Genomic DNA, 26566 nt, shown 5'->3' with positions numbered 1-26566 from the left:
GAAAGCCTCCTAAAAGAGTTTTGAGCAGAATGCTGCCGTGATCACATTTGTATTTGCAAAGACGATCCTGGTGCCATGTGAAAAACGGAATGCCGGGTTAGAAAGCTGTTGTTGCTTGTGGAGGGGTGACTCTGAAGGTGGCGGGTTGTCGAGGGCTGCTGTTTAAAGTAAAATCCGTACAACTCAGCGATGAAGTATATAAACTGTGAATGAGCTCATTGCACTTCCGATTTCAAGTTAGTAACTGTTTTTGAATTGGCTAGTAAAATAAAAAATGGGCCCATTCGATTCCAAACACTGAGGCTTCTGCGTGAGAACCCTGGGGTCAGTGTTTATTTCCTTAAGTCAAAGTCTCATTGTATTTTCGTGGCCCTTTGGAAATGCTCTCTGACGCGTTACAGATTAGCCGAAGCACGTGTTAAGGGATATCGGAGGAAAGGCGCTCATCCCTGGATCATCAACGCGCGGGTCTCAGGAAACCTGAACTGCTATTAGGAGAGCTCCATTCGCCGCTACAGAGGTCCCCGCGAAGGCCGCACAACTCGGCAGTCACTTCAGGTCAGTCCGGGCAGAAGCCGTAGGAAACTGCGCTCCGTCCCCGGACTCTTCCAAGCAATAGGGACCGAGGCTTGAACCCAGCCCCTCCCACTCGCTATGGTGGCCGGAAAGGTCCTTGACTAATGGGCAGAGTATGCGTGGAAGAAGGCGCAAGTGGATTAAGGACTACTGGGCTCAGGGAAGGGTTAAAACCTGTACCCTCGGATCCCTTTCCCACACCGCAGCTCTCTGTTTTCCTACAGGGTTATCAACCAACAAGATTTTCCATTGGCTTAGAGACGGAAGGACCCGCCTTTCCCCGTTGTCGATTGGCTGACTCTTCAACCAACGGATTGGGAGGCGGGGCTTGGACACTTTCCGATTGCATCAGCTGGTCCTTTCCGCGCCACGTGGCGCAAGCGCAGTGTTCCCGGGTCCCCAGCCAGCCTGTGACTGGCTTCGGCTCTCCTCTCTGCTAGAGCGTCACTTTTGTGTTCCGTCTTCCCTTCGTGGCTTGTTGATGTCGGAAGAGAAGGATAGGAGCCCTTCAGGGAAGATGGGAGGCGAGGAGAAGCCGGTGAGCGAACTGAGGGGGACCCGGAGGCAGGCTGGGGCTCTGCTTGGTGTCCACCGCGCCCAACCAGGCGGGAAGGAGGAAGCGGTCCGGGCCGTGTGGGTCGGAGGGACCCGAGGGGGACAGTGGAGCTCCTGGAGGAGTCAGAGCCTCTTTCGGGGAGAGAGTGTCCATTTATAAAGTAGGGCGGGGCCTTGCAGGTCATCTCTAGGTCCATCCTCTTTTTGCAGTTGAAGAAACTGAGATCTTGAGTGAGGGACTAGCTTAGAGCCAGACATCCAATTACAAGCCGCGACAGAATTAGAATCTAGGACACGGGACTCCCAGAGTAATGCTTTTTACTCACCTTAGGCGGGAAGAACACTGCAGAACCTTGTTTAATCCTAAAGCCCCGTAGGGGTTCCCTTCACTTGAAGAAAGGGAAAACTGAGTCCCCGAGATCGGACCCAATTTACCCAGTTTGGGTGGTTTATAGTAAGCGGTAGAGGCCGGGTGTCTTAGAGAGGTTACACACTTCCCCTGCCTGGTGCTGTAGACATGCCTTACCACATTCACACCTGCTGATGATTTCAGCCTTGCACTTTGACTTTGGTCTCATCTGCTTCATAGGAACAACTCCCAGGTCACTTTCACACCACTAGGATGAGTTGTTTAGTTTTGTTTTTTAAGTGATCAAGCAGATGTTAGGTTCATTCTGCCAGGCACTGCTGGGAGATGAAGGTAAGTAGGTGAAAAGGACCTAGTGGTGCCTGATAGCAAAGACTTCACAGCCTTATGTGTGAGGCAGGAAAAAAAAAAATCATTGTGCAATGTGATCAACCGTGTGGGATTTCAGAAAGAGAGAGCACCTAACTCTGCTTGGGCACAGCTCGTTTGGGTTCACTAACGAGTCTTAAGTGCACCAGGTAAAGCAGGCATGGCAACGCTTCCCAGGTAAAGGTAGCAAGGGCAGTAAAAACGGGCACCCAGGAAGTGTCCTTAAGCTGCTTGCAAGGGATCAGTCTGTAGAGGGAGCCACAGCTCTTAGAAGGATTTCAGGCGATAGACACTTGAAATTGTATTCTACAGGTGAAAGTTTTTAAATAGGAAAATGATTAAGTGTGGATTGTAGTTTTAATTAACGATCATTCAGGCATTGGGATGGAAGGTGTGTTGAAAAGAGGTGAGGCCACAAGCAGGAGGCTGTTGCAGTAGTCCAAGTGAGAAGTGGTGATGTCTCAAGCTAAAACAGCCTCAGCCCTAACTCTGAAAGGATAAATCGCATAAAAGCAACAGTTTTCTCTTCAGTAAAATAAAGATGTCCTCTAACTCAGGAATAGAATGGGGAAAATGCATATGTGCATATTTCTAAACTGCATAAATGAAATTTAAGGTGATAAATGGTGCCTATCCATAGAGTTTTCTCCATTTATATTTTTCACTTAAAAATGGTATCTTTATTGTTTTGTAACTTGTTTACTTTTTTTGCTTAATAGTCTATAGTCAACAACTTTCCATGTCCACAAATATTATGTTATGCCATTCTTAATTGGAGTTGATGTAGAGCTAACAGATAACATGATTTCTCTGCAATACCTAGCATTGAGTGCTCACTGGGGGTCTGGTATTATATTATGCATTACATGCATTAACTCAGCTTTTTCAATCCTTATAATAACTATGAATTGGGTTCTGTTATCCTCGTTACACAGATGAGGAAACCGGCAAAGAACAAGTACCTTGCTCAAACCCAATATTCAGTAAACAATACTTATATCTCTGGTGCTGTCTTACCTCCTGTCCCCTGCCTAGTAATGAGTCAGGGACAGATACTGAATCAAACTATTGGTCTTCAGGACATACCCGAAGACCTGTCCCAGTCTCTGGGTCTGAATTTACACCACAGTCTGTATAGGTACTTTTCCTTCAACTCCTGAATATCCCTGAGGAAGGTAATTCTGTAGCTTCTCTTCACAGTTCCAACTTTTGGATTGAAATTTTAGATTGCTTGTACATAAATGCATGGTGCATAAACTCAGATTTTTTTTCTGTTTTTGTTAGAAATAGAGAACAGTTGCCAAACATCTTCCTTATTGCTGTAGTAAAGATGGACTGGAGCTCAGGGTTCTAGAGTAACCTGTTTTAAAGTCCTGGCTCTGCTACTTACTAACTGTATACAAATAAGCAAAATACTTTATTCTCCTTGGGCCTGTATTCTCATTTTTTAAAAAAGAGGTATTTGGACCACAAAAAACCTTTCTGTTAATTTTCTCCTTCTTTTCCATTACTCCTGTTCATTTGACAAATATCCATACAACTAAAACCAAAAACATACAATCAGAAAAGTAGAAGTATCTCATTATTTTTCCATTTTAAACCTGCACACCTGTGGTTCAATTTCATCCCTCTTCCTAGAGATACTTAACTAGTTGCATCATTTCTACAGTGGAGCAAAGGCATATAGAGAGTCTTATAACTTTATTGGTTAGTACTTATTGATTGGAATAGGTGCAAGTTATATTCATTTTTTATCTACTGACTATAAATGAACCTGAAAAGTTTGTGAAATCCAGAATCCCAGAGTGGGAAAAGTTTTAGCTCAGCTTGAAATTAGAAGTCATATTTTTTAATTTAGTTTATTTTTTAAATTATACAAGTAATACATTTCAAAATGTCCAACTGTTAAATGAGTAAATAAACAGTGGAATATTATTTGGCAATAAAAAAGAATGACGTACTAACATGAGTGATCTTGAAATCCTGCTGAGTGAAAGAAATCAGTCAAAAAGACCACATATTATTATATGCTTCCATTTATATGAAGTGCCGGGAATAGGCAAATGCGTAGAAACAGTGGATTAGTGGTTGCCAGGGGCTGGGGAGAAGAGAAAATGGAGTGGCTGCTAATGGGGACAGTGTTTCCTTTTGGGGTGATGAAAATGTTTTAAAACTGAACGTGGTGATAGTTGAATGAATATTGAATTCTATACTTTATATGGGTGAATTGTATGATGTAGGAAAGTATCTCAGTAAAACTGTTGGGAAATAAAATCAAAGACCACAAATATACAGAAAACTGTAATAAAGACCCCCCCCCCTTATCCCCAGTTCTACCCTCAAAACTCCTTCACTACTGATGATCATTTTCCTCCTTAGAGTGGACTGCTTTTAGCACCTGGATGCGTATCTTTCTTGTGACTTAATGTGTGAATCTAGAAAAATCATCTAGCTTTTTCGGATTTAATTGTATGTGTAAAATAGGAACGATAATGATGTCAATCTCACAGGGTTGCTGAGAACTAGATGCAGATTGTTTGTGGGGGAACTTTGTACATTGTAAAACTTTGTAGTACAGTTTGCTTTAGGATGTTTCTGCCTGAGCACTGAAGTAAGGTGTTCATTTCTGTGAAGATACTTTTCACAGCATCCTATAATGCATGTCAGGGTCTCTTGATCTTGTGGACTGGATAATTCTGTGTTTGGGGAGGCTGACCTGTGCATTGTGGGATGTTTAATAACATCCTTGTCCTCTACCCACTGTATGCCAATTGCACCCCCCAGTTGGGACAACCAGTGTCAACTGACAATGCCAGGTATCCGCTAGGGGCAGAATGTTCTTCTGGTTGACAACCACCAGGATAGACCAGCTGGTTGCCTTTTTACACAGGATTTACTGCTTTAAAACTTTCTATGACTTCATGTACTTCTACTTGTTCCTTACGGAAACCCCAAAACCCCATAAGATAGAAGTGTTTGCTTCTGTCTAAGCCCTTGTCTGTCTTAACTGACATGATTTCCTAAAACACTCTGTTTTCGTTAGCCTGGTTTTATCATTCTCTCTCTTCTCATTCTCTCTCTCAACATTTCCACCAGTTTATTTCCTCCATTCTCAAAATCCAGTCTGTTAAAAATCTTCATTCATTAAAGTTAGTTGTCCTAACTTACTTAACATCTAATCATAATGCTGCAGCTGTACTCTTTCCTCCTCTGGGAGGTTCTCACATGTGTGTGCCTTAGTTTCCCTGGAGAGATTAAGTTTGCACATTGTAGGGATTAGGCTTCTTTCTTAGGGTTTAACAAAAATCTATGAGCACAGTCTCTGAGTAGTACTTGTAGAGTGGTTGGTTATATATTAGATTCAATTTTTTTTTCCTGCAAATACTATAACTGAATAAATTGCATGCCTTTTTGTGGCCATATACTGAGTATATGTCCAGGCAAACCTGAAGTGAGACTCACAGAACAAGCAAAATAAAGGAAATGTGAAAACTTGACTATTATCAAATAACTCCTTTCTACTTTTTTAAGACATGCTTATTGCAAGTTGTTAATTTGTCTTTGTCAATGGTGAAATTTTTTGTCTTTTGAAATCACATTACTCACCCCTCCCTTTTTTAAATACATGCTCAAATAATATCCTCAGAACTTTTCTGGGTGCAGCATGATAGGGTGTCAGATTAGAGTAGAATATAAAATTTTATTTCTTTGCTTATGTAGGTAGGTGCCGGGGAGGAGAAGCAAAAGGATGGAGGCAAGAAGAAGAACAAAGAAGGATCTGGAGACGGAGGCCGAGCAGAGGTGAGTGTTGCAGAGCCCCGTTGTCAAAGATTGACAAGTGACAGGTCTCACACTTAATCTGTGTAAGATTGTAGATGGTTTACATGGCAGTAGGTGGGAAACTCTGGGAGAAGAATTAGGAAAGGAAAGTCTGAGCGAGGGAAAAGATTCGCAGCTATTTATTGAAAAAGGAAAAGTATATTGAAGTAGGATTGAAAGATAATCTATGGGATTAGATATAAAAATCAGAGAAAAAAAGCTGGAAAGAAGGGGATTGGTAATTACTCAGTTGCCAGCTTGGATGCCAGCTGTCTGATCATTTCATTCAATAAGATACTAAGAGGTAGAGACTCGATGTTTAAGTTTACACTGAATGCAGCAGATATCAAAGAGGGCCCAATTCCTTGACCCATCACACTGTTTCCACAAGGACTTGCCACTAGGGTTTGGTTTTGAGCCAGATAGATCTCTTTGGGGGCCTTGCCATTGCAAAGAAAATGCTTATAGTTCCTCCAGCTCTCACTGACTGTAGGTGGCATTTCAAAAGTCAGCCTAGAATCAACCTGGTTTCTGGGTGTTCTGCTTTGAGCCAGTTAAGCTCGTCTTCCCACTTTATTTTTGAAGTTGAACTTCTGTGAACCATGTTTCAGTTTTTGCTTTAGTCATTGCATTTTATTAGAGACTCCTTAGAAAATCACCAGGATGTGGAAGCACAAAGGAGCAGGCGTTCTAGAAGTGTCCTGTAGGACAGTAAACCGGCTTTACAGAGCTGCTCTTACTAATGCCATGTCGCTCAAGCTGAAGGGTCAGTTGGTAGGTGATCAAGAACTAAGTGTTGCTTGGAGCCCCACCCAGTCATTTCTCTTAGGTTTTGTTCATTATAGTCCGCTGTAATTGTGGGGGAAGTTGTTGGTTGTGAATTTTAAAATTTGCAAGTAAATAGAAAAATATGTATGTTTCCTCATCTGTTTTTCATGTTTTCAGTACAGTGGTATGTGTTAATTCCATCACAGCTTGAGAATTAGCCTGCAAAGAGGAAAGAAAAGGTGCAATTAAAGGACCCTTCTGAAGAGAATATGTTGAGTACAAAATGTGGCCATATGTGTCTGAAATGATCTGTCTGGAAAAAAGTTTATAGTGAGCGGTCCAAGACCTTTCCTCCTCCTCCTCTGTGCTCCCATCACTTATGTACTTGTTTTACCTCCCTTCCAGGGGCAAGGTGCAGGTGTTATTCTTCTCTTTGAATTCGGAGAGAATTTTCCTTGAATGGGAGCCCTTAAGTCAAATAAATTTATAGTTGGTTAGTTAAGAATTGTAAGTGAACTTATAGTCTGACCAGCTACACAGACAGTTCCTTGAACAAGATTGAAACAAAATGGAAAAGCCATTTTATTTCTAGTATTATTTATAACTATATGTGTCATTTAGATAGAAAAACCCTTCAGAGGACGCCTTAAAAGGAAAAAAAATCACCTTATGCAAATAGCAAATGGTAATAATTGTCCATTTAAGATACTGACAGCTACGTGTCTGTTGTTATTTATATTTTTTGTTTTTTAAAAATTTCTTATAGTAAAAATTAGAAGAAAACAGCTTTTAATTCCTTTTCTTACCTTAATTTTAGCATAAGATTTAGCTGTGCTTCATGATTTGGGCAATCCATTTACCATGTTGTGTTAGTAATCATAATTTTTGTATTGTCTGTTTTTATTCTTTCTTTTTTCTGAAGAGGAAAGCAAGTATTTACTAATCATTTATTTCCTCTTTTCTTGTCTTGCAGTTGAATCCTTGGCCTGAATATATTAACACACGTCTTGAGATGTATAATAAACTAAAAGCAGAACACGATTCCATTCTGGCTGAGAAGGCAGAAAAAGATAGCAAGCCGATTAAAGTCACTCTGCCTGATGGTAAACAGGTCAATGCAGAATCCTGGAAAACTACACCATATCAAATTGCTTGTGGAATTAGGTAAAAGTTACACCTGTCTTCAACTTCTGTTGTTTATAACTAAACTCTTTTTTTTATTATCTTGTTAAGTTTTATCTTCATGATATTTTTATGTTACTGTTTGTGGTTTTAATGTTTAATTTATATTATTTGGGATTTTAAAAAAATCAAAATGCTGTGGAGCTCTGTACTCAGGATTCAAAGTTAAGGGGCGCCTGAGTGGCTCAGTCTATTAAGCGTCTGCCTTTGGCTCAGGTCATGATCACAGGGTCCTGGGATCCCTGCTTGGCAGGAAGCCTGCTTGTCCTTATCCCTCTGCATACCACTTCCCCTGCTTGTGTGGACCTGTGCGCTCTCTCTGTCTTTCTCTCTCTGTCAAATAAATAAATAAAATCTTTTTTTTTTAAGTTACTTTAAAAAAAAAAAGATTCAAAGTTAATTTTTGAGAGAGTCCACTTTGGTTCTTATGTGACAAAAGATTTTATATTATTAATTCTTCTACTTTGTAAATATCACAAAACTAAGTAGACAGTGTTTCACCTATTCTGACTTAAATATCTGTTTTCAAGTTAAAAATGAAGGTAGAACATCTCACACGGGGAAGTTAAGAAGCTGATATATGACACATGAAAATAATGTACTATTTTTATAAATCCAAAGAAACATGTCTGATTTTAAAACTTGTATTGGGTTGGGAAGAAATAACAGAATTAGATGCAAACTTTGTAGTACAGTTCAAGCTTTCTAACTCTGATATGATTGGGATGAATCATTGTTTATAGGAAATGATACAGATGGGAAAGCATGAATTGATGCACCTGTCTCATACCAGGTATCGGCAAACTGTGGTCATAGCCTACTTTTGTCCAGCCCCGGAGCAAGCATGGTTCTTAAATGGTCTGAAAAAAAAACAAGAAAACTAAGAAAACTAAGACACCATGTGTGGCCCAGTCTGAGATATTTAGCTCTTTACAGAAAAAGTTTGCCAACTTCTTTCTTGAACATTCTAATTTAAAACATATATATTCACTATATCCTTCACCCTATATATGTAATTATTTCTATTTTTACTAATTCATTATATGTTGATTTCAACCACCTGCCATCACCATGTAATTGTTAAAAATGGTTTATTATCATCAGTTTCGTACTGTTGAACCTAAGGCCTAAAAGAACAAGTACAGAAAGAGGTTTGGGAACCAGCCTAGCCGGTTAGTGGGAAGCCCATGATGATGATACAGCTGGTGAGCGTAGAAGCAGTTGGCCTATGAGCCATGAATCTTTATTGTGCCGTGGACACTAATTAGTACTTTTTTTTTTTTTTTAAAGATTTACTTATTTATTTGACAGAGAGAGATTACAAGTAGGCAGAGAGGCAGGCAGAGAGAGAGAGGAGGAAGCAGGCTCCCTGCTGAGCAGAGAGCCCGATGCGGGACTCGATTCCAGGACCCTGAGATCATGACCTGAGCCGAAGGCAGCGGCTTAACCCACTGAGCCACCCAGGCGCCCACTAATTAGTACTTTTTACAAAGAAAATGGAGTGTTTCTGTTAATTTGACCATTGCTTCTATCTAAAGTACTTCTATCTTACTCCAGAGGAAGTATGAAGAAAATTGTAATATTAAGTAGATTTCCATGTGAGATCATAAATAACTGGATAGACCTCTGAATATAAGTTCAGCCTTTCGTTTTAGATGTAACTGATAGCCTGAATTACATAGCTCTTCCTCTTGTAGCGGTTTAATTCAGGCTCCTATTAGTCCAGGAACTTTTTCTCTACATTCTACAGTGTTGTCCTCCAGATTACATTGTAATTTCATCAAGTAACCGATTAGAAGATATTTTTTTTGAGAGCTGCAAAATTTTACATAAGGCAAACTGATCTGCAAGTGAGGGTGCATTATGACATTTTTACAAAAGTCCAGAATAAATTCTTGGCTGTTGTGTACAGAATTGTAGCATAAGTAACAGACTGTTGAAAGGTTTGGATAATCAGTTGTGAATACAAAAGGAAAGAAAAAAAAAAAAAAGGCGTGTTCCATTTGCTTCAAAAGGTTTTTCTTTGAAGTTTTGTTTGTTTTAAATCTGAATATTTAAATACTTTATCCTTTCTTTGGAAAATTGAAAAAGATGATCTAATATGTTCTGTGCATATCTACATTTTAAAGTAACTGCTGTTAACATCTCAATGTACCATTTTGGGCCCTGAGATAAAAGCCATTTTCTCCCGAAGAATACAGAGACTATTAGTCACCTTTTGGTCAATGCTTTAATCATCTGAAAACTTTTACACCGATATGATAAAATACATTCCTCTCTGCCAGATCTGTGTATGTGTTATGAAGTGTGTATATGGTTTTCATTTTACTGGCTTTATATGAGCTCAGAAAGAAAGAAAACATTGGATGTAATCTGTGGGAAATTCAGTGAATTTGAAAATGGGATAGGAATTAATAGTTTGCTTTCTCAAGGGGGGAGGTTGGATGTGCTTAGTTGTACTTATGCAGAATAAGGAGGGAACCATCCAGCCCTACAAGGCTTGTCAGCTGAAGCTTTCAGGTGGCAGGTTTATTTAAGACTAACAATACAAAGACGGCAGACTTTTCCTTCACAGTGTGGAGTGTTGTCTGCTTGTGTCTAGACTATGACAGACTGTCACTTCTCTAGCTGCCCATTCAGACCTATCATCTGATTAATCTTACTCAATTCTCTAGCCATGCAGCTTCCTGAACCTTTCTTAACTCACATCTCCCTCGTCTAGAGTGCTGTCTCCTCTCCTTTTCTTCCTGTGCAGGCTGCGATCCTTCAGCCCCTCATTACTTAATTCTCAAAGCTTGTCCACACTAATCTGACTTCTGCTGCATTCCAGTCCTCAGAATTCCTGTGGTTCTTACACTTGGTGTGGTCTGATTGTGTGGTCCTAATCGCTTGGTGGTAGTTTGTATCTGTGCTGTCTGTGTGTAGATGACTTTTTAAGTCCAGATTATAAACAAGTTTTATTGAATAGTCCTATATTTTACCTATATGCTTGCTAGAAATCATACCATCTTAGGCATTTACAGAATTTATTCTATCTCACGGAAAAGAGCTATTACAGATTTCAAGCAGGAGGGAGAGGAGAAGAGTTACTCAGTAGCCCCTCTTTTTCTTTTTTGGAGTCTAAATAGCTTGGTTTTGTGGAAAACTTTATTGGGAGAGATGAAAGATTAATCAAACTGCTGAAAATTGTTTGTTTATTACAGTTGTGTCTGCTTAAATAAGAGGCATTAAATGTAAAGTAATAGTATTCTAGATTTTGGGGATCCTCTAGTTATACTTGGGTACATTTTGGGAGTTTGTTGTTTTTTTCCATTTTATTTCAGAAAGCTGTAATACATATAAGTAACATGTAGTGTTAATGTAGAATATATATAGTGCTTATTTTCCCGTTTTTATTCTCACATTAAGTGTTTCACTACAGAAGATTCTTTCTTACATTCTTTTGTATATATATATATATGCTTGTGTGTATATTTTTTCAGTCAAGGCCTGGCTGACAACACTGTGATCGCTAAAGTGAATCAGGTTGCCTGGGACCTAGACCGTCCTCTCGAGGAAGATTGTACCTTGGAGCTTCTCAAATTTGAGGATGAGGAAGCTCAAGCGGTAAGTTTTTATTTAGTAGTCACTGAATTGCAAGATAAAGGTTCACATTTCCAGTCTCTTCCTGCTCCCACTGTCAGTGGGTTTAGAGTTTACTGGTATCTTATTATCATATTTGAAATCATTATTATATCTTTCATTTAGGAAAGCAGCATAAAAGAGCATGCCTTGTGTATTTAAGAAGTGAACTTGAATAAATTTATTTTCATTACTGGATACTTCAGTGAGAAAAATGTTCTGGGATTTTTATTAAAAATTGGCAAAGCAAATAAAAATTCCTTTACCCTGTCAGTCAACACTTAAGCAGTATGTATAGATCTTACAAATAAAATTGAACACATCTTTAAACTACTGTTCCTATTGAATAATTAATTTCCATATTTTCCTTATCTTAAAATGCAAATCTGCTTGAAAGCACTATAAAAATCAGCCTGCACTTGATGGCAAGGTTTTCTTCTTATTTCTCCGGGATGGTATACCATATAAAGGAAAATAAAATATTTTGTTTTATTATGACAGTTACTTAAATATGTGTTTTGGTGGTTTGCAGATATATTCTGCATTCCGTAAGTTTTTTATGAAAATTTAAAAAATCATTTTGGTACCTTCCAAATCTTAAAAATATAACTTTGGATATATTCTGACTCATCTGACCACCTTAAAAACCAAGTACAAATGACCCCTAAACAATATGAGTTTGAACTGTGTAGGTCTACTAATACACAGATTATTTTTCTATAAATAAATGTAAGTATTGTTTGATAAAATAGATGTATTTTCCATATGATTTGCTTAATAACTTTTTTTTCTCCAGCTTACTTTATTGTAGCAGTGCAGTATATAACGTGTATATACCCTGCAAAATTTGTGTCAATTGACTATGTTATCACTAAGGCTTCGGGTCAGTAGTAGGCTGTTAGTAGTTAGGTTTCTGAAGAGTCATGAGTTATACTAAGGTTTTTGACTGCATGGAAGGTCAGCATCCCTAACCCCTACATTGGGAAGGTCAGCATCCCTAACCCCTACATTGTTCAAGGGTCAGCAACGCTGCTGTCAGATTTCAGTATCCATATTGTTTGTCCATGTGTTTTATAAATGAGTTGTGGGGACAAGTTATAACACCTTAGTTGTTTGCGGCCAATAAGGAAAAAGAGTGTTATTCTTAAAATGCCCCACATCTCAATAAGAGCCACAGCATAGCATGTGGGAGGTAGGATATGGGCTTGTTGTCTCAAAAGACCCTGAGTCATTACCATCAATAAGACAGTCACTTTGTGAGTGGCAATTGTTTTCAGGGACCAGGGTCTATCCCTTTTAATTAATGATGCTAATTTGAATTTAACTTAATTAGTTTGGAAACAGCTAAACCAGATGATCTCTAAGTTACAAATGCAACTTAGTAATTCAAACCCTCTTAAATTATTTGGCTCTGCGTAGAGTCACACCAAAGTTTATACATTTATAAATTTAGATTTTTTTCATGTCTTAGGTTTATTTGTAGTAAATTTTATATATCTCTTTTTTAAGGCAGCCATATTAATTTACAGCATATATGCTCAAACTCAGACCGTCCCATTTTTCTTTGTGTTTTCAGGTATATTGGCATTCAAGTGCTCACATAATGGGTGAAGCCATGGAAAGAGTCTATGGTGGATGTTTATGTTATGGCCCACCAATAGAAAATGGATTCTATTACGACATGTACCTTGAAGAAGGGTAAGTTATGTAACTGAATAAAAAAAGAGTTCGGAGTTACTCAGAGTCCATACATTATTTTTAAAGAGCTCTCAGTAAGGAAGGAACGATAATAAGCTTACTGCTTAATAGTCACCAAGTGTTTCCACTACCAAAACTTGAAGTGTTGTAGTAACTTATGAAGTACTAGTAACTTACAAGAGCTCTGTTGTAGATCAGTGGAGATAGAGACCTAAGGGATGTTGGGAAATAAAATGAGGCCGATCATAGCGGTGGTGGAGGGAGGGTTCATTAGTGAGAACAGTCTCCATGATGACCAAGGTAGAAGCCACAGAAAATATAAAATACAAAAATAATAATAATACCTGGTTTAAAATTCTAATATATGACACAAGGGCCTATTTTTCTTATATTAAAACTCTTCACATTTTTTTAAAGAAATATTTCACCAAGCTACTAGGTGAGTAGAATAGAGTGGAAAGAGATTAATTATACTTCCTCTTCCTTCAGGGGTGTGTCCAGCAATGATTTCTCTTCTTTGGAGGCTTTATGTAAAAAAATCATTAAAGAAAAGCAAGCTTTTGAAAGACTAGAAGTAAAGAAAGAAACTTTACTGGAAATGTTTAAGGTAAATTGAGCTGTAACATACAGTCTCCACTTCTGTATTCCTCTGTAATGTTACTTGAAGTTGTCACACTGGGGTTTAGTGTATTAAGTTGAAGCATTTTCTTTAGAAAAACACGTGTTTTTAAAACATGAAGTATTGACATACTTGTTTTCCTACAGTGCTTCGATAAGATGTATTTTGAGTTATATTTCAGCTGTAGTATTTAGAGATAAAAATTAAAGGAGGGTTTTTAAACAAACAATTTTCCTATTTTTAGTACAATAAGTTCAAGTGCCGGATACTGAATGAAAAAGTGAATACTCCAACTACCACAGTCTATAGGTGAGAATGTCAAATGTCATTAAATGTAACTAAAAGGTATATATGTCTTTTTTAAGTCTTTCTTTTTAAAATTTCCTTTCTTTTTATCTCTAGGTGTGGCCCTTTAATAGACCTCTGTCGGGGTCCTCATGTCAGACATACTGGCAAAATTAAGACTTTGAAAATACACAAAGTAAGCAATATAACTTTAGAGACTGTATGAATGTATTTATCTAGTATAGGTTCTCTTGGTTTCTCTTTCTGCCTGTTTTTCCGTTGCAAACTTAGGGATGGATTTTTTTTTCTCATCCTAGTAATTGCTCAATGTCACTAGTCTTTTTTAACTGAAAGTCTGAAATGGTGACTGACTCACCATCCATCACCAGAGCACATGGGGATGGAGCTTTAGGGAATTCCCAGAACTCATACGGTCATGGTTCTAAGAGCTTTGAAACTCACTATTAGTATGTGCTTTTGCCCTTTGTCTGAAGTAATAATTACTTTACTTGTGCTTTTTAACCAAACTAGTCCTGCCTGTTTTTGCCAGTTCATAAATATTTTATGAGTGATTATTCAGTTGCACTTTGAATTATAAAACTAAACTGGGTCATTTTAAGATTTTTTGTTGTTGGTTACTTTACATTTTTGCTTAATCATCTTGTGGCTTGCATCTCATGTTCATGGGGTTGAGCTTTGAGTGGTAGTTGAGAGGGAGGTAATTTTCTTATCATGACGACTGCTATAAATTTGACTCAGAGACCAGTATAAGAAATAACATCTAGTTCAAAGTAAGTGAGATATTAACAAATTTAAATATTGTTTCATGGTTAATCTTTGTTTTCAGAATTCCTCCACATATTGGGAAGGCAAAGCAGATATGGAGACTCTACAGAGAATTTACGGCATTTCATTCCCAGATCCTAAAATGTTGAAAGAATGGGAGAAGTTCCAAGAGGAAGCTAAAAACCGAGATCATAGGAAAATTGGGAGGGTATGTTAAAAGAGAATAATAGTGTTTCTAGACTGAATTTTCTTTATTTTTATCTGTAACTCAGTTGTATTAAGTACTAGGAATTTCCTCTTAAAAAGATGCTGTGGCTTTCTAGTAGCTATTCTGCTATATTCTATATAATCCATAGATTACTTACTGATTATCTTATTGTTATCTTACTGTTTACTGTCCACATTATCTTTCTATGATGTACTCAGTACCACCCAAAGACTCGTTTTAATTACTACTTGTATTGAGAACAAATGCTGATGACCTAGCTCACAGTAAAAGAAGCATAGCAGTGTTTCATAGAGCTGAGAGAGAGATAACCTTGGACATTCCTGGTCTCACTGACTTATTTTAAAGACATGGAAACGGATTTCCCCTGAAATTAATCTACTTGTTGCCCAAGGTGACATAGCAAGTCACCAGGGGATACTATGGTGTCATTTTCTTTATCCCTCTACCCCTTAATGTTTTCTAAACTAGAAGTTAGGTTTGATAAAAACATGGCATTTCTAAAATTGTGTTCGCTCTGTGCCATCTCCTACCCTGCTTTCTTGGTGGCCTAAAATAAATTCCAGTGGTAAGGAAGTACCAACAATTGGTGGGGCCCCTCCCTAAGAATTCTGGGTATTTGTTGGGGGAGTGGTCGGCAAGAAGGCTGGAGGTTATGCTGCTTTCACCAAGACCCAAAATCAGGCAACTTCATCAGCATCTTCTCTTTGATTATCACTGTCATTTTCCTGGTCTCCTTCCTGCTGCTCTTACTTTGAAAAAAGAAACAAGATTCACATCCCAGAGGTTTGAGGTATTAAAACTATGAGAGCTCCCGCTGTGGATAATTGAAAAGAACTAAGACCCCTGCTCCAGGTCATTCTTGGGTAAACTTGACTGGATTCAGGCATGTAACAGGCAGAGAATGTACTTCATGCTAAGTTGCAAATCAACTGCGATTCTATGCTATTGAATGGCACCAGAAGCGTTAACGCTTTCTTTGATTCAGGAACGGGATACATTAGAATACAAGATACCATGGTCATATTCTGAACTCAGGAACACTGAAGTTTATGTTGATGTTATGTGCATATAGAAACATTCTTTTGCTTCTCTTTTACTCAGGACCAAGAACTATATTTCTTTCATGAACTCAGCCCTGGAAGCTGCTTTTTCCTGCCGAAGGGAGCATATATTTATAATACTCTTATTGAATTCATCAGGGTAAACCATATTCATTATTTTCTTCTGTAAATTCAGGATATAAGTTGATGATATTAAATAAGGTCTTCTGAAAGGAAAAGATAATCTTGTATGTGAGAAGAAACATTTAAAAGACTGAAAATGCAAGTGTGAATTTCCATAAAATGTTTTAAAAATCCTTCTTCCTTGGGCACCTGGGTGGCTATCCGTTAAGCGTCTAGACTCTTGATCTCAGCTCAGGTCTTAATTCTCAGGGTCATGAATTCGAGCCCCACATCGGGAGCCTACTTAAAAAACAAAACAAAACAAAAAACAAAATTCTTTCCTCCTAATACATGACTTTATCCTTTTACATGTGTATGTACTCAACAGAGAAGCTGGTGAACTCTAAGTGGGAACTCTGTGTGCTCTTTGACAATTTATATTTTCCTCAAAAAAACAAGTTAGTCATTACATTGCTTTTTTATTCTTTACAAAATACAAAGTCTTTCCGGCTTATTCAGATTTGTAGGGAATAATACCACGGCCATCTGCATACTCACCACCTGATTTACCACACATGGGCAATGGCCTTTCTTGCTTCAGATTTTTTATTTAAGTAAAATAATACATACAGTGTAAAGGAAAAACTCTCTTTTAGGACCCCTTTTATTCATTTCCCTCCTTTACTAGAAGAAACTACTATTTAGAGTTAGCATATATTCATGTTATTTTATATCTACCCATACGTATGTACCTTAAATTATTTATGTGTTTGTGGAGTTCAGATTTACATACATGAAGTCTCATCGTGTATCAGTCTTCATAATGCAAAAAATCATAATATTTTTAAAATCCTGCTTATTTTCACTTGCTATTTTATTCTTTAACGACCCACACTAGGCCCGTTCCTTACTGGTAGCCACTGATGTGATTTCTCAATTACTGATCATACAGTAATAGCATTGTTTTGATAGGCCTCCTTATGTATGGGTGCAGGGGTTTCCTCTTTGGTATATACCTCCAAGTGGAATTTCTGGATTGTAACATGTGTGCTTCTTGAATTTCCCTAGATAGTATACAACTGCTTTTTAAATCTTACTCCCACCGGAAGTCTGATGTTCTCTGTTCCCTGCATGTGTATCGTGTGTGTTTTCGAACAGAGCGAGTATAGGAAACGAGGATTCCAGGAGGTGGTCACCCCAAACATCTACAACAGCCGGCTGTGGGTGACGTCGGGCCACTGGCAGCACTACAGTGACAACATGTTCTCCTTTGAGGTGGAGAAGGAGCTGTTTGCCCTGAAACCCATGAACTGTCCCGGACACTGGTATTGCGCCAAGATTTTCCTTTACTGCAGTTGGTCCTGGATTACTCTCCCTCCTTTGAAAGCATTTTTGTTTAAAGCAAATTATGCAATTAAGAGAATATTTAAATGCAACGTTATTATGATATTATAAACATTTTTCATGCACAGTTAGATCCTCAGATATGTAGATATCCAAGAATGGCGGTGGGGTGATAGCAGCGAACAGAGAGTATATAAAACAGGGAGACTGAATGTGGGCGCAGCGAATTCTCTAGATGTTTGTTTGTTTTCTTTTTCTTAAACATGTTCTTTTAAAACCTTGCTAATGAATCGACCTCCTTGGGAGATCTGCCTTGCTTTGCAGTTCTTTTACTTTCTGTCCTTGAAAGTTAGCTGAAGAGTGACTTCAAGGGAAGTCTAGGAAGAAGCTGTGGCTCTGGTCGCTCGGTGTCTGCAGCTCCCAGCAGCAGGGCCTTGGAGCTGAGGGCCGAGAGGACTGTCCATAAGGGAACTGGGTTGTAAGTCAGGGAGCCAACGAGGTTTGTTCTTAGTTTCCCCAGATTCTCTAAAGTTGCTGAAACACCTTCAGACAGACAGAACTGAAGCAGTTTTGAGAGTGACAAGAAAGCAGTCTTTAGTTTCCAGTGTATTAAATGATTAGTATGGAGCCAAGGTTTTTTTTTTTTAATACGAGCATTAAAGGCAGTCCTCAAATTAATGAACTATTGAGCACAAGGATTTGACTCCAGACCCACGGGAATCGGTTTTTATCTTCTGTTAATTGTGGATGGTTGTATTATAATGTATTTGCTGTTTTACTCATGCAAGTACTTATATTCTGGTATGAACTCCAGGATTTGAGAAATGTTGCTTGTATGTTTTATGCTTGTGAAATTAAATATCAGTGGGCTTTAATTTTCTTTTTCCTTCAGCCTTATGTTTGATCATCGGCCGAGATCCTGGCGGGAGTTGCCCCTGCGGATAGCTGATTTTGGGGTACTTCATAGGAATGAATTGTCAGGAGCGCTTACAGGACTTACACGGGTACGAAGATTCCAGCAAGATGATGCTCACATATTCTGTGCCATGGAGCAGGTAGTATGAAATTCTGTGGGATAAAATAATTGAAAGAATTGTGAATAAAGTCAAGGAAAGTTACCACTTGTCTTTTTTTTTTTTTAATTTAAAGATTGAGGATGAAATAAAGGGTTGTTTGGATTTTCTACGTACGGTATATAGTGTATTTGGATTTTCTTTTAAACTGAACCTGTCTACCCGTCCAGAAAAATTCCTTGGAGATGTTGAAGTATGGAATCAAGCTGAGAAAGTAAGTTTTGTTCTTCAGTATACTTGAATACTATTTGACGGAAATGAACTTGTTTCAAGAAACCCAAGCCTCTTTAAGTGGCTAAAAGTAAGAGAAAATTGAAATGGTTCCTAGGCTTGGGCAAGCTAGTTTTTTAAGGTATGATTTTAGATTATAAATAGTTGATATATTTTCAGTCATCGAGCTGTACTTTACAGAAGCGGGGGATTGGAGGAAGGTGGTCCAAAGATAAAAACTTCCTGTCATGAGAACAGCAGGTGCCAGGGACATGATACGCATCGTGATGCCTGTCGCGAACACTGCTGCATGGTACACAGGAAGGGCGGTCAGAGAGTAAATCCTGAGAGTTCTCGTCACGGGGAGATGTGTTTTTTTTTTCTTCCCTTTTCTTTTTATTGTGTCTGTATGAGAAGATGGATGTTTACTGAATCTAACATGGTAATCATTGTACAGTATATGTAAATCAAACCATTGTGGTGTACTTCTTGAATCTATACAGTGATGTGTGTCAGTTACTTCTCAGAAAAGGAAATTTGTATGTGAGTGGTTCAGTGGACGAAATTCTAACACAGTGCACAGGGACTCATGAAAGTAATTACTATAGTTTTAGTCTTAGATCAGGCTGGAGGAAGGGAAGTTGCAGATGAACAAAATAAAAATCATTTTTCTTTATCCTTAGCAACTTGAAAACAGTCTGAATGAATTTGGTGAGAAGTGGGAGTTAAATCCTGGAGATGGAGCTTTTTATGGTCCAAAGGTCAGTATGAAAGTATATTTGAGTAATGTGATTTTTATTTTGGGGCGAAGAGGACCTACTTTAAGTTAAGAGAGAGAGAAAGCGAGAAAGAAAGCAGGCCAGTCCTGTTATAACTACTGAGTTCAGCTTTAATATAGACAGTAACTTAAAATAACCCAATCTTTACTGTTTAGATTGATATACAGATTAAAGATGCGATTGGTCGATACCACCAGTGTGCAACAATCCAGTTGGATTTTCAGTTGCCCATCAGATTTAATCTCACTTTTGTAAGGTGAGTTTCTGGTGTCTGCTCTGAGTATATTGTCTTTAGGGGCATATTAAGGGATATGTAAAGTAAAACAAATATTTTTTCCTATGTAGCCATGATGGTGATGATAAGAAAAGGCCAGTGATTGTCCATAGAGCCATCTTGGGGTCAGTGGAAAGAATGATTGCAATCCTCACTGAAAACTTTGGCGGCAAATGGTAATTTTTTCATTGTTTTTGTCCAGACGATGTAAATTGACTAGAAGAAATGTCTGCTGTACAGTTTAGTTATACAGTAAAAAAGGAGAATGATCTGATTCGTCCCTTCTAATTATTGACAAGTGTTCACTAAGGAATCATAATCGAAGCCATAATTTTTGCTTTAAGAATAATTATTAGTGATTTTATTTATTTCAGAACTTGATTTGTTTGAATGTTATATAATACTTTCTAATTAGGAGCTACTATACACTAAGAAGCACATTTGTTGTTTTGGGATTAGTATGGTTTTGATGTTTTTGTCTGAGTATACAAGAGTGGCTTTGGGCTCTCCTCTTTGAGTATTGTTGATCATAATAAGCAACTATTTTGACATCCTTTCGAAGCCAATTACTATTCTAATTGAAAGTACAGACTCCAAACTGATCAACACTTTTTGTCTTGTTTCTACAACATTATGCTTTTGCTGGCAGGAAATGAGCCCATGACTTCGATGTTATTTTTAAGCAGTTTTGTCTGGGCCCACAATTTGTAAGGGCGGTTGAAAGCCACACAAGGTTATAAAACACCCATTACGTAGAGTCTGCTGTATTGATCGTATTGATGCAAAACTTTTGTAAAATGTAAATCTGTTCTCTCTTACCTGTTGTAGTCATTTCAATTTTATTTCTGATTTGGTTAGTTCAGTCTTTTAAGGAGAGTTCGTCATACTTGTCAGTGAAATGAGATCATCGCTTTTTAGTTCTGTTTCACAAAACCAAATCGAATATAGAAAAAATTCTCTCCATGGTTTCTAGAGAATTGGACAATCCTCAGCTGGTTGCGCCAGCCAGTTCCAGTAGAATTTAGTGCCTTATCCCTGCTGTAATAAGACAACTGAAACTAGAGCAGTGATGAAGAGAAGTACTAGACCTCGTGTCTGCAGCACAGTGAGAATTTAACATCTGAAATACTCCACAGGTAGAATTACAAATGCTTAGTTTTTTAAAAAGAAGTGAAAACATAAGAGAACATAGGGTGGTCAGGCTTGCAAGACTTCCGGACATAAACAGGGCGCTACAGGTGGCAGTCTGCCTTTCAAAAAAAAAAAAAAAAAGTGAAAACACTCATTTTTATCAAATACCATCACCAATTATTATCAGTTACAATTTCCTGAATCCTGCAGCATGGATCTTGAATGACTGAAGGCATAGTCTGGTCCCAGTGCCCCAGGAAGAGTAGTTACTAAGAGAATGTTGAACAGTGACTCACTAAATGAACTTCTTTGTTAGCCCCGCTGGCCTCTGGTGCATGAGGTTCTGTTTCCCTGAGAAACAGAACAGGTCGAAATATGAGGCCTAGTCCCTGCCCTCGATGTGCTTTGCCATCTGCCTAGTAAATCAAACCTTAGTTGTGGATTTTCTTGCTTTAAGGTTCTCTCTCTGCCCCTCAGTCTCCTCCCTTTAGTCTTTATTGGATATAAGGGGCAGGGGGAGAGTGTTTTGAATGTGGCTCTTGGATATTTCAGGAAAAGATACTGAAAAGTAAGCTAAGAAATGTGCCGTTCTTGTTTAGGAAAGGGTCCCAGTCCACATTAAATATTTTTAATTTCTTCTGAAGGCCCTTCTGGCTGTCTCCTCGTCAGGTAATGGTAGTTCCAGTGGGACCAACATGTGATGAATATGCCCAAAAGGTAATCCTTAAATACAGCTTTTCTTTCGATTTACTGTCACTTGGCTTTTTAAATCTCATTACGATATATATCCTTGGTAGATCAAGCCAAGGTGGTATAAAGAAATGTTACTATTTCTGAATAGATTACATTACCTCTTTTATACTTTTCCTGCATGTTCATGATCAGAAGACATAATTTGGATAGTGTTTTATATACTATTGTATATTTAGTGTTTAGTATGAGGAAATCGTGAATGCTATATATTTCATATATGCAGTATGATATGTAATTTCAGATGCATAATGCAATTTAAGTTGCTCTTTGACTCAGAGAGTAATTTTTCTTCATATTTGTAATGTATATTTCTTCAATTATTTGTAAATTTTTTTTAGATTAATGGTGCCAGACCCATGTTTTGCCTTACCCACCAAAAACCTACCTTACATATAGATTCGTAAATATCCGTTCATACTTCACATCTTAAAGACAAGAACAGTCTTTTCTGTTATAGCGACAATTCCATACCAAGGAATTTCAAATCATTAGAAGTTGTGTTATAAATAAGCATTGTTTTATAATTGCAAGCTGAAGGTAATAAAGGTTAAAACAGATCTAAATATCAGAGAACAATATCGTAACCTCACAGCCATCATCTTTCTGCGTCATCAGAAAAAATACACCCAGGTCTTAACTGTCCTTAAAAAAAATTCATGAACATTAGACCACCTGAAAAGCAAACCATTCAGACATACTGTATTTCTGTTACTGCAACAATAGTTTTTAGTTGTAAACGATAAAAATCAGTTATGTCCCGTGGTTAATTGATTATACTTTCTCTTATTTGCATTATGAAAGTTCACATGATAGGAGAAAGGTCTATAATTAAATAACTCATTTCTCAATTGTTGCCAATACTGACTTCTCCCATTCCATCGGTGGTGGGGGTGGCATTTCGAATTATGCAAGCGTGGCTTTTTGGCTGTGTTGAGTGGACGGGGTTGGGGGAGCACTACTGCTGTTACTTAATGACTAGAAACCAGAGGTACTAAACAGCCTGTGATTATCATTCCACTTCCCCGAGTAGTGCAGCTCACGTGCGTGTAAGGGCCCATGTTAAGAAACTAAAACACTGGTGTTTTAGTCTTTAAAATAGCATACAGTTGAAACTATAGTCCTGTCCTGGCACTCTTAATAAACTGTGTGTAAGGACCCTTCTGAGGTCCTTCTGAAATTTGTGTACTTAACAAAAATCTCTATTGGTTAATGATCATGTAGACTTAACAGCCTAGTAATGAAGTAAAACTGGTTTATTCAAATCTTGTGTCCTGTTAGTGGTAATTGGTTATCAGGTAGATGGCAATTTTAATATAGTTTAATTTAATTTACAAATAGTAAAATTTAACATAGTGTTGAGTTTTTGTAGAAAGGAAAAATACTAAAAACATTGTTTACTATTTAATGTACAAAAACTTAAGACGGTTAAGTGGAACTAGTATTTTTTAGGGGAGAAAGAAAGGGCATGGAATAATAATTTCTAATGTAAATAGCCAACTTTAGATTCCTGGAAGTTTATTTCGGGAAATTCCAATTTGATCTTTGCCTGTGGCTCCTTAAGAAGGAACCTTAGGGGGCGCCTGGGTGGCTCAGTGGTTAAGCCGCTGCCTTCGGCTCAGGTCATGATCTCAGGGTCCTGGGATCGAGTCCCGCATCGGGCTCTCTGCTCAGCAGGGAGCCTGCTTCCTCCTCTCTCTCTGCCTGCCTCTCTGCCTACTTGTGATCTCTCTCTGTCAAATAAATAAATAAAATCTTTAAAAAAAAAAAAAAAAAAGAAGGAACCTTAGGAAGGTTTCTTTTTGGGGCGCCTGGGTGGCTCAGTCAGTTAAACATCCAACTCTTGATTTTGGCTCAGGTCATGATCTCTGGTTCATCAGATCGAGCCCTGTGTCTAAGATTCGGTCTCTCCCTTTCCCTCTGTCCCTCCAATACCCACCCCCACTGGCACACTCTCTTAAAAAAAAAAAAAAAAAACTTTGTTTTAATCAAAAAGGAAGTACCTGGGGCACCTGGGTTGCTCAGTGGTTTAAGCCTCTGCCTTCAACTCAGGTCATGGTCTCAGGGTCCTGGGATCAAGCCCTACATCGGGCTCTCTGCTCAGTAGGGAGCCTGCTTCTCCCCCTGCCCCAACCACCCCCGCCACCTGCCTCTCTGCCTACTTGCGATTTCTCTCTCTCTGTCAAATAAATAAATAAAATCTTTTAAAAAGGGGGGGGGGTGCCATTCAGAAAGGAAAAAACTACTTTCTTTTTAGTATTTCTCAAACTTGTTCTCTTTTATTTTACATAAATTACTCTTGTAGAGTTCTTTTTTTTTTTTTTTTTTTTTTTCTTATAGAGTTCTTTTTAGCTTAGGTCATATATACAAGGTTATTATTAAAGAAACAGTGTTAAAAGACAATTTATATGGCGGTTTGTATTCCACTTTCTAGAAACAAAAGAAGCTATTAAGGTGATTTGGACCTATTGTTTGTGCTATCATCAATTTCTTTTAAAATGCGGAGCGCACACAAATGACAGCAAGGACTGAATTCCTCTTCCTACCTTGCTGCCTATTTGAGAGATTAGAGATACTACATTCTGTGGTAGACTGGATATCTATCACTATGTATTAATACGGAGACTAATAAGCAATTTATTTCTTGGCAGCCATTAAGTGAATTTATGTTTGCAAAGGGATTTTTTTTTCTTTTGTAAAGAGAGCTGATTAAAGTTAGCTGATTGCCTGAGTTCTGATTTTTACGGGTTTTCTAAAACAATTACCTCTCAAGAGCAAAATATATCTTTTTATTTTTTGAAAATGTAGTCCTAAGTCACAAATTAATAATATATGCTTCAATGTATCTAGTAGCGCTCCTTTTTAAATATTTGCATGACTGTCCAAATCATACATTAAATAAAATCATTCAAGGTCAAAATCTACTTCTTGTTTTAAATCTGAAGAATTCTGTATCTGTTTAAATAGGTACGGCAGCAATTCCATGATGCTAAATTCATGGCGGACATTGATCTGGATCCAGGCTGTACGTTAAATAAGAAGATCAGAAATGCACAGTTAGCACAATATAACTTCATCCTAGGTAAGAAAGGAAACTTACTGAAGAAAACCTGCCAAACCTTAAGAATTGACACTGAAATCTTGAGACTTAAGAGAATTGTGGTTGATAGTTTAATTTCCTCTAATCCAGATTCTTACACTATGAAGTTCTTTCATTTGTTATAACAAAGGGAAATTTTGGTGTAAAAAAGAATATTGTTTAAAAGTTTGTATAAAAATCTTCTTTCCTTTATCTCCTGTTCTTTTTATATGGTAAGTTTTTATTAAGTTGGCTGGATTAAGTGACTCAGTAAGTACAGTGGTTTGAAGCATTGTAAAGTGATCTATTTTTTTAAATGAAAAGATTCTTAAATTGGTTGTCTAACTATACATGGTCACCTGACTATTTTATTTTTTTCTTAAATAGATTTTATTTTGTAGAACACTTTAAGTTCATAGCAAAATTGAGCAGAAAGGACAAAGTTACCTGTGTATCTCTTGCCCAAAACCGACACAGCCCACCTCACTACCAACATCCTGCACCGAACTGGTAGACTTCTTAACAAAGTCCGCAGTTCACATAGGGGCTCACTGTTGGTTTTGTCCATTCTGTGGGTTTGGCCAAATATATAATGAGATTCCACCATTGTGGTTTTGCTGTTCCCCCCAGGTCCTCTGTGCTCCACATACAAAACACTCTCTTCCTAACCACAGATGACCACTGAGGGGTTTTGTTTTGTTTGTTTTTTTGTTTTACTAATTTCATGGTTTTGCCTTTTCCAGAATGTCATATAGTTGGAATCATACAGTATGTAGCCTTTCTAGACTGGCTTCTTTCAGTGAGTGATAGGCATTTAAGTAAAATTCCTATGTGTATTTTCATGGCTTGATAGCTCATTTGAACATTTTAAAAAATCAAAAGCTACATGGTGTCTTTTAGGTCCTCGGATCATTTCTGTTCAAATGTTCGAGAAGAATCCTTCCACCTAATAAAGCTTTATGTCTTTTGTTTTAGTTGTCGGGGAAAAAGAGAAAGCCAGCAGCACCGTTAATATCCGTACAAGAGATAATAAGGTCCACGGAGAACGTACGATTGCTGAGACCATCGAGCGGCTGCAGCAGCTCAAGCAGTCCCGCAGCAGACAGGCAGAAGAAGAGTTTTAATGAAGAACTTGACCCAGATTGGCTCACTGGGAAAGGATGAACAGTGTTTCTGAAATATTAATTTTATACTCTAGAGAACATCAATTTATACCAAATTTGGAGTAGTTCGGTGGAGTCTGCATGGGTGACAGCAGGATCAACCTATTTTGTGACCTAGACGGGTTTTAGATAATGTGTATTTGAAGGAGATCATTAAAAGACACTAAATGATTTTATTTGTTAAATAAACACTGGAGCACTGGAAATAAAGCATGAGGAATGCTTTAATGTAATGTGGGACAATGTTTTTTATAAATTTAATGAAGTTGAAAAACAAAAATTTTCAGATTTGATTAAAGTAAAAGATCAGAATTAGATTATGTGGTAAAAATAAAAACTTGAATTCATGTAAGTTTCAATGCTCTGATCTTTGCATATATATATACACACACACACACACACACACACACACACACATATATATGTATACATATATATATACACACACCTGCCTGGAACAAATTGTGTGATTCAGTGTTTAATGTTTTCTAATATGATGTCTGTCTGGTGGGACTGCTATTCTCAGAGTGGGGGATGGGCTGGGTGCCTGCTTCTCTGGCCTAGGAGGCAACTTTTAGGAGTGTCACTTCTTTTCAGATGACACCAGTTAGAACCAAATACGGATCTAATATAAAGTAGATTTGCACAAGGTTTTAAGATGAAGATGAGTTTTTATAACATTTTTTTTTAAGATTTATTTATTTATTTGACAGACAGAAATCACAA

The 26566-nt window shown here is 37.8% G+C and overlaps 1 protein-coding gene across 1 annotated transcript; it reads left to right on the top strand.

The window, feature by feature from the left end:
- The first annotated feature begins 800 nt into the window (after positions 1–800).
- On the top strand, positions 801–26187 carry TARS1 (threonyl-tRNA synthetase 1). Its single transcript, XM_082724395.1, has 19 exons — positions 801–1114; positions 5588–5668; positions 7428–7618; positions 11119–11242; positions 12834–12955; positions 13445–13562; positions 13819–13883; positions 13977–14055; positions 14707–14853; positions 15976–16074; positions 17196–17362; positions 18274–18436; positions 18531–18668; positions 19348–19425; positions 19599–19699; positions 19789–19893; positions 21493–21565; positions 24566–24680; positions 25653–26187. Exons 1-19 carry the CDS (start codon positions 1058–1060, stop codon positions 25799–25801), a joined length of 2172 nt encoding a protein of 723 aa, XP_082580521.1. The 5' UTR covers positions 801–1057; the 3' UTR covers positions 25802–26187.
- Positions 26188–26566: the final 379 nt, after the last annotated feature.

This window comes from Mustela nivalis (genome assembly GCF_964662115.1).
Source record: "Mustela nivalis genome assembly, chromosome: 3".
Classification (NCBI taxonomy): Eukaryota; Metazoa; Chordata; class Mammalia; order Carnivora; family Mustelidae; genus Mustela; species Mustela nivalis.
This window is presented reverse-complemented; position numbering and strand designations above follow the sequence as displayed.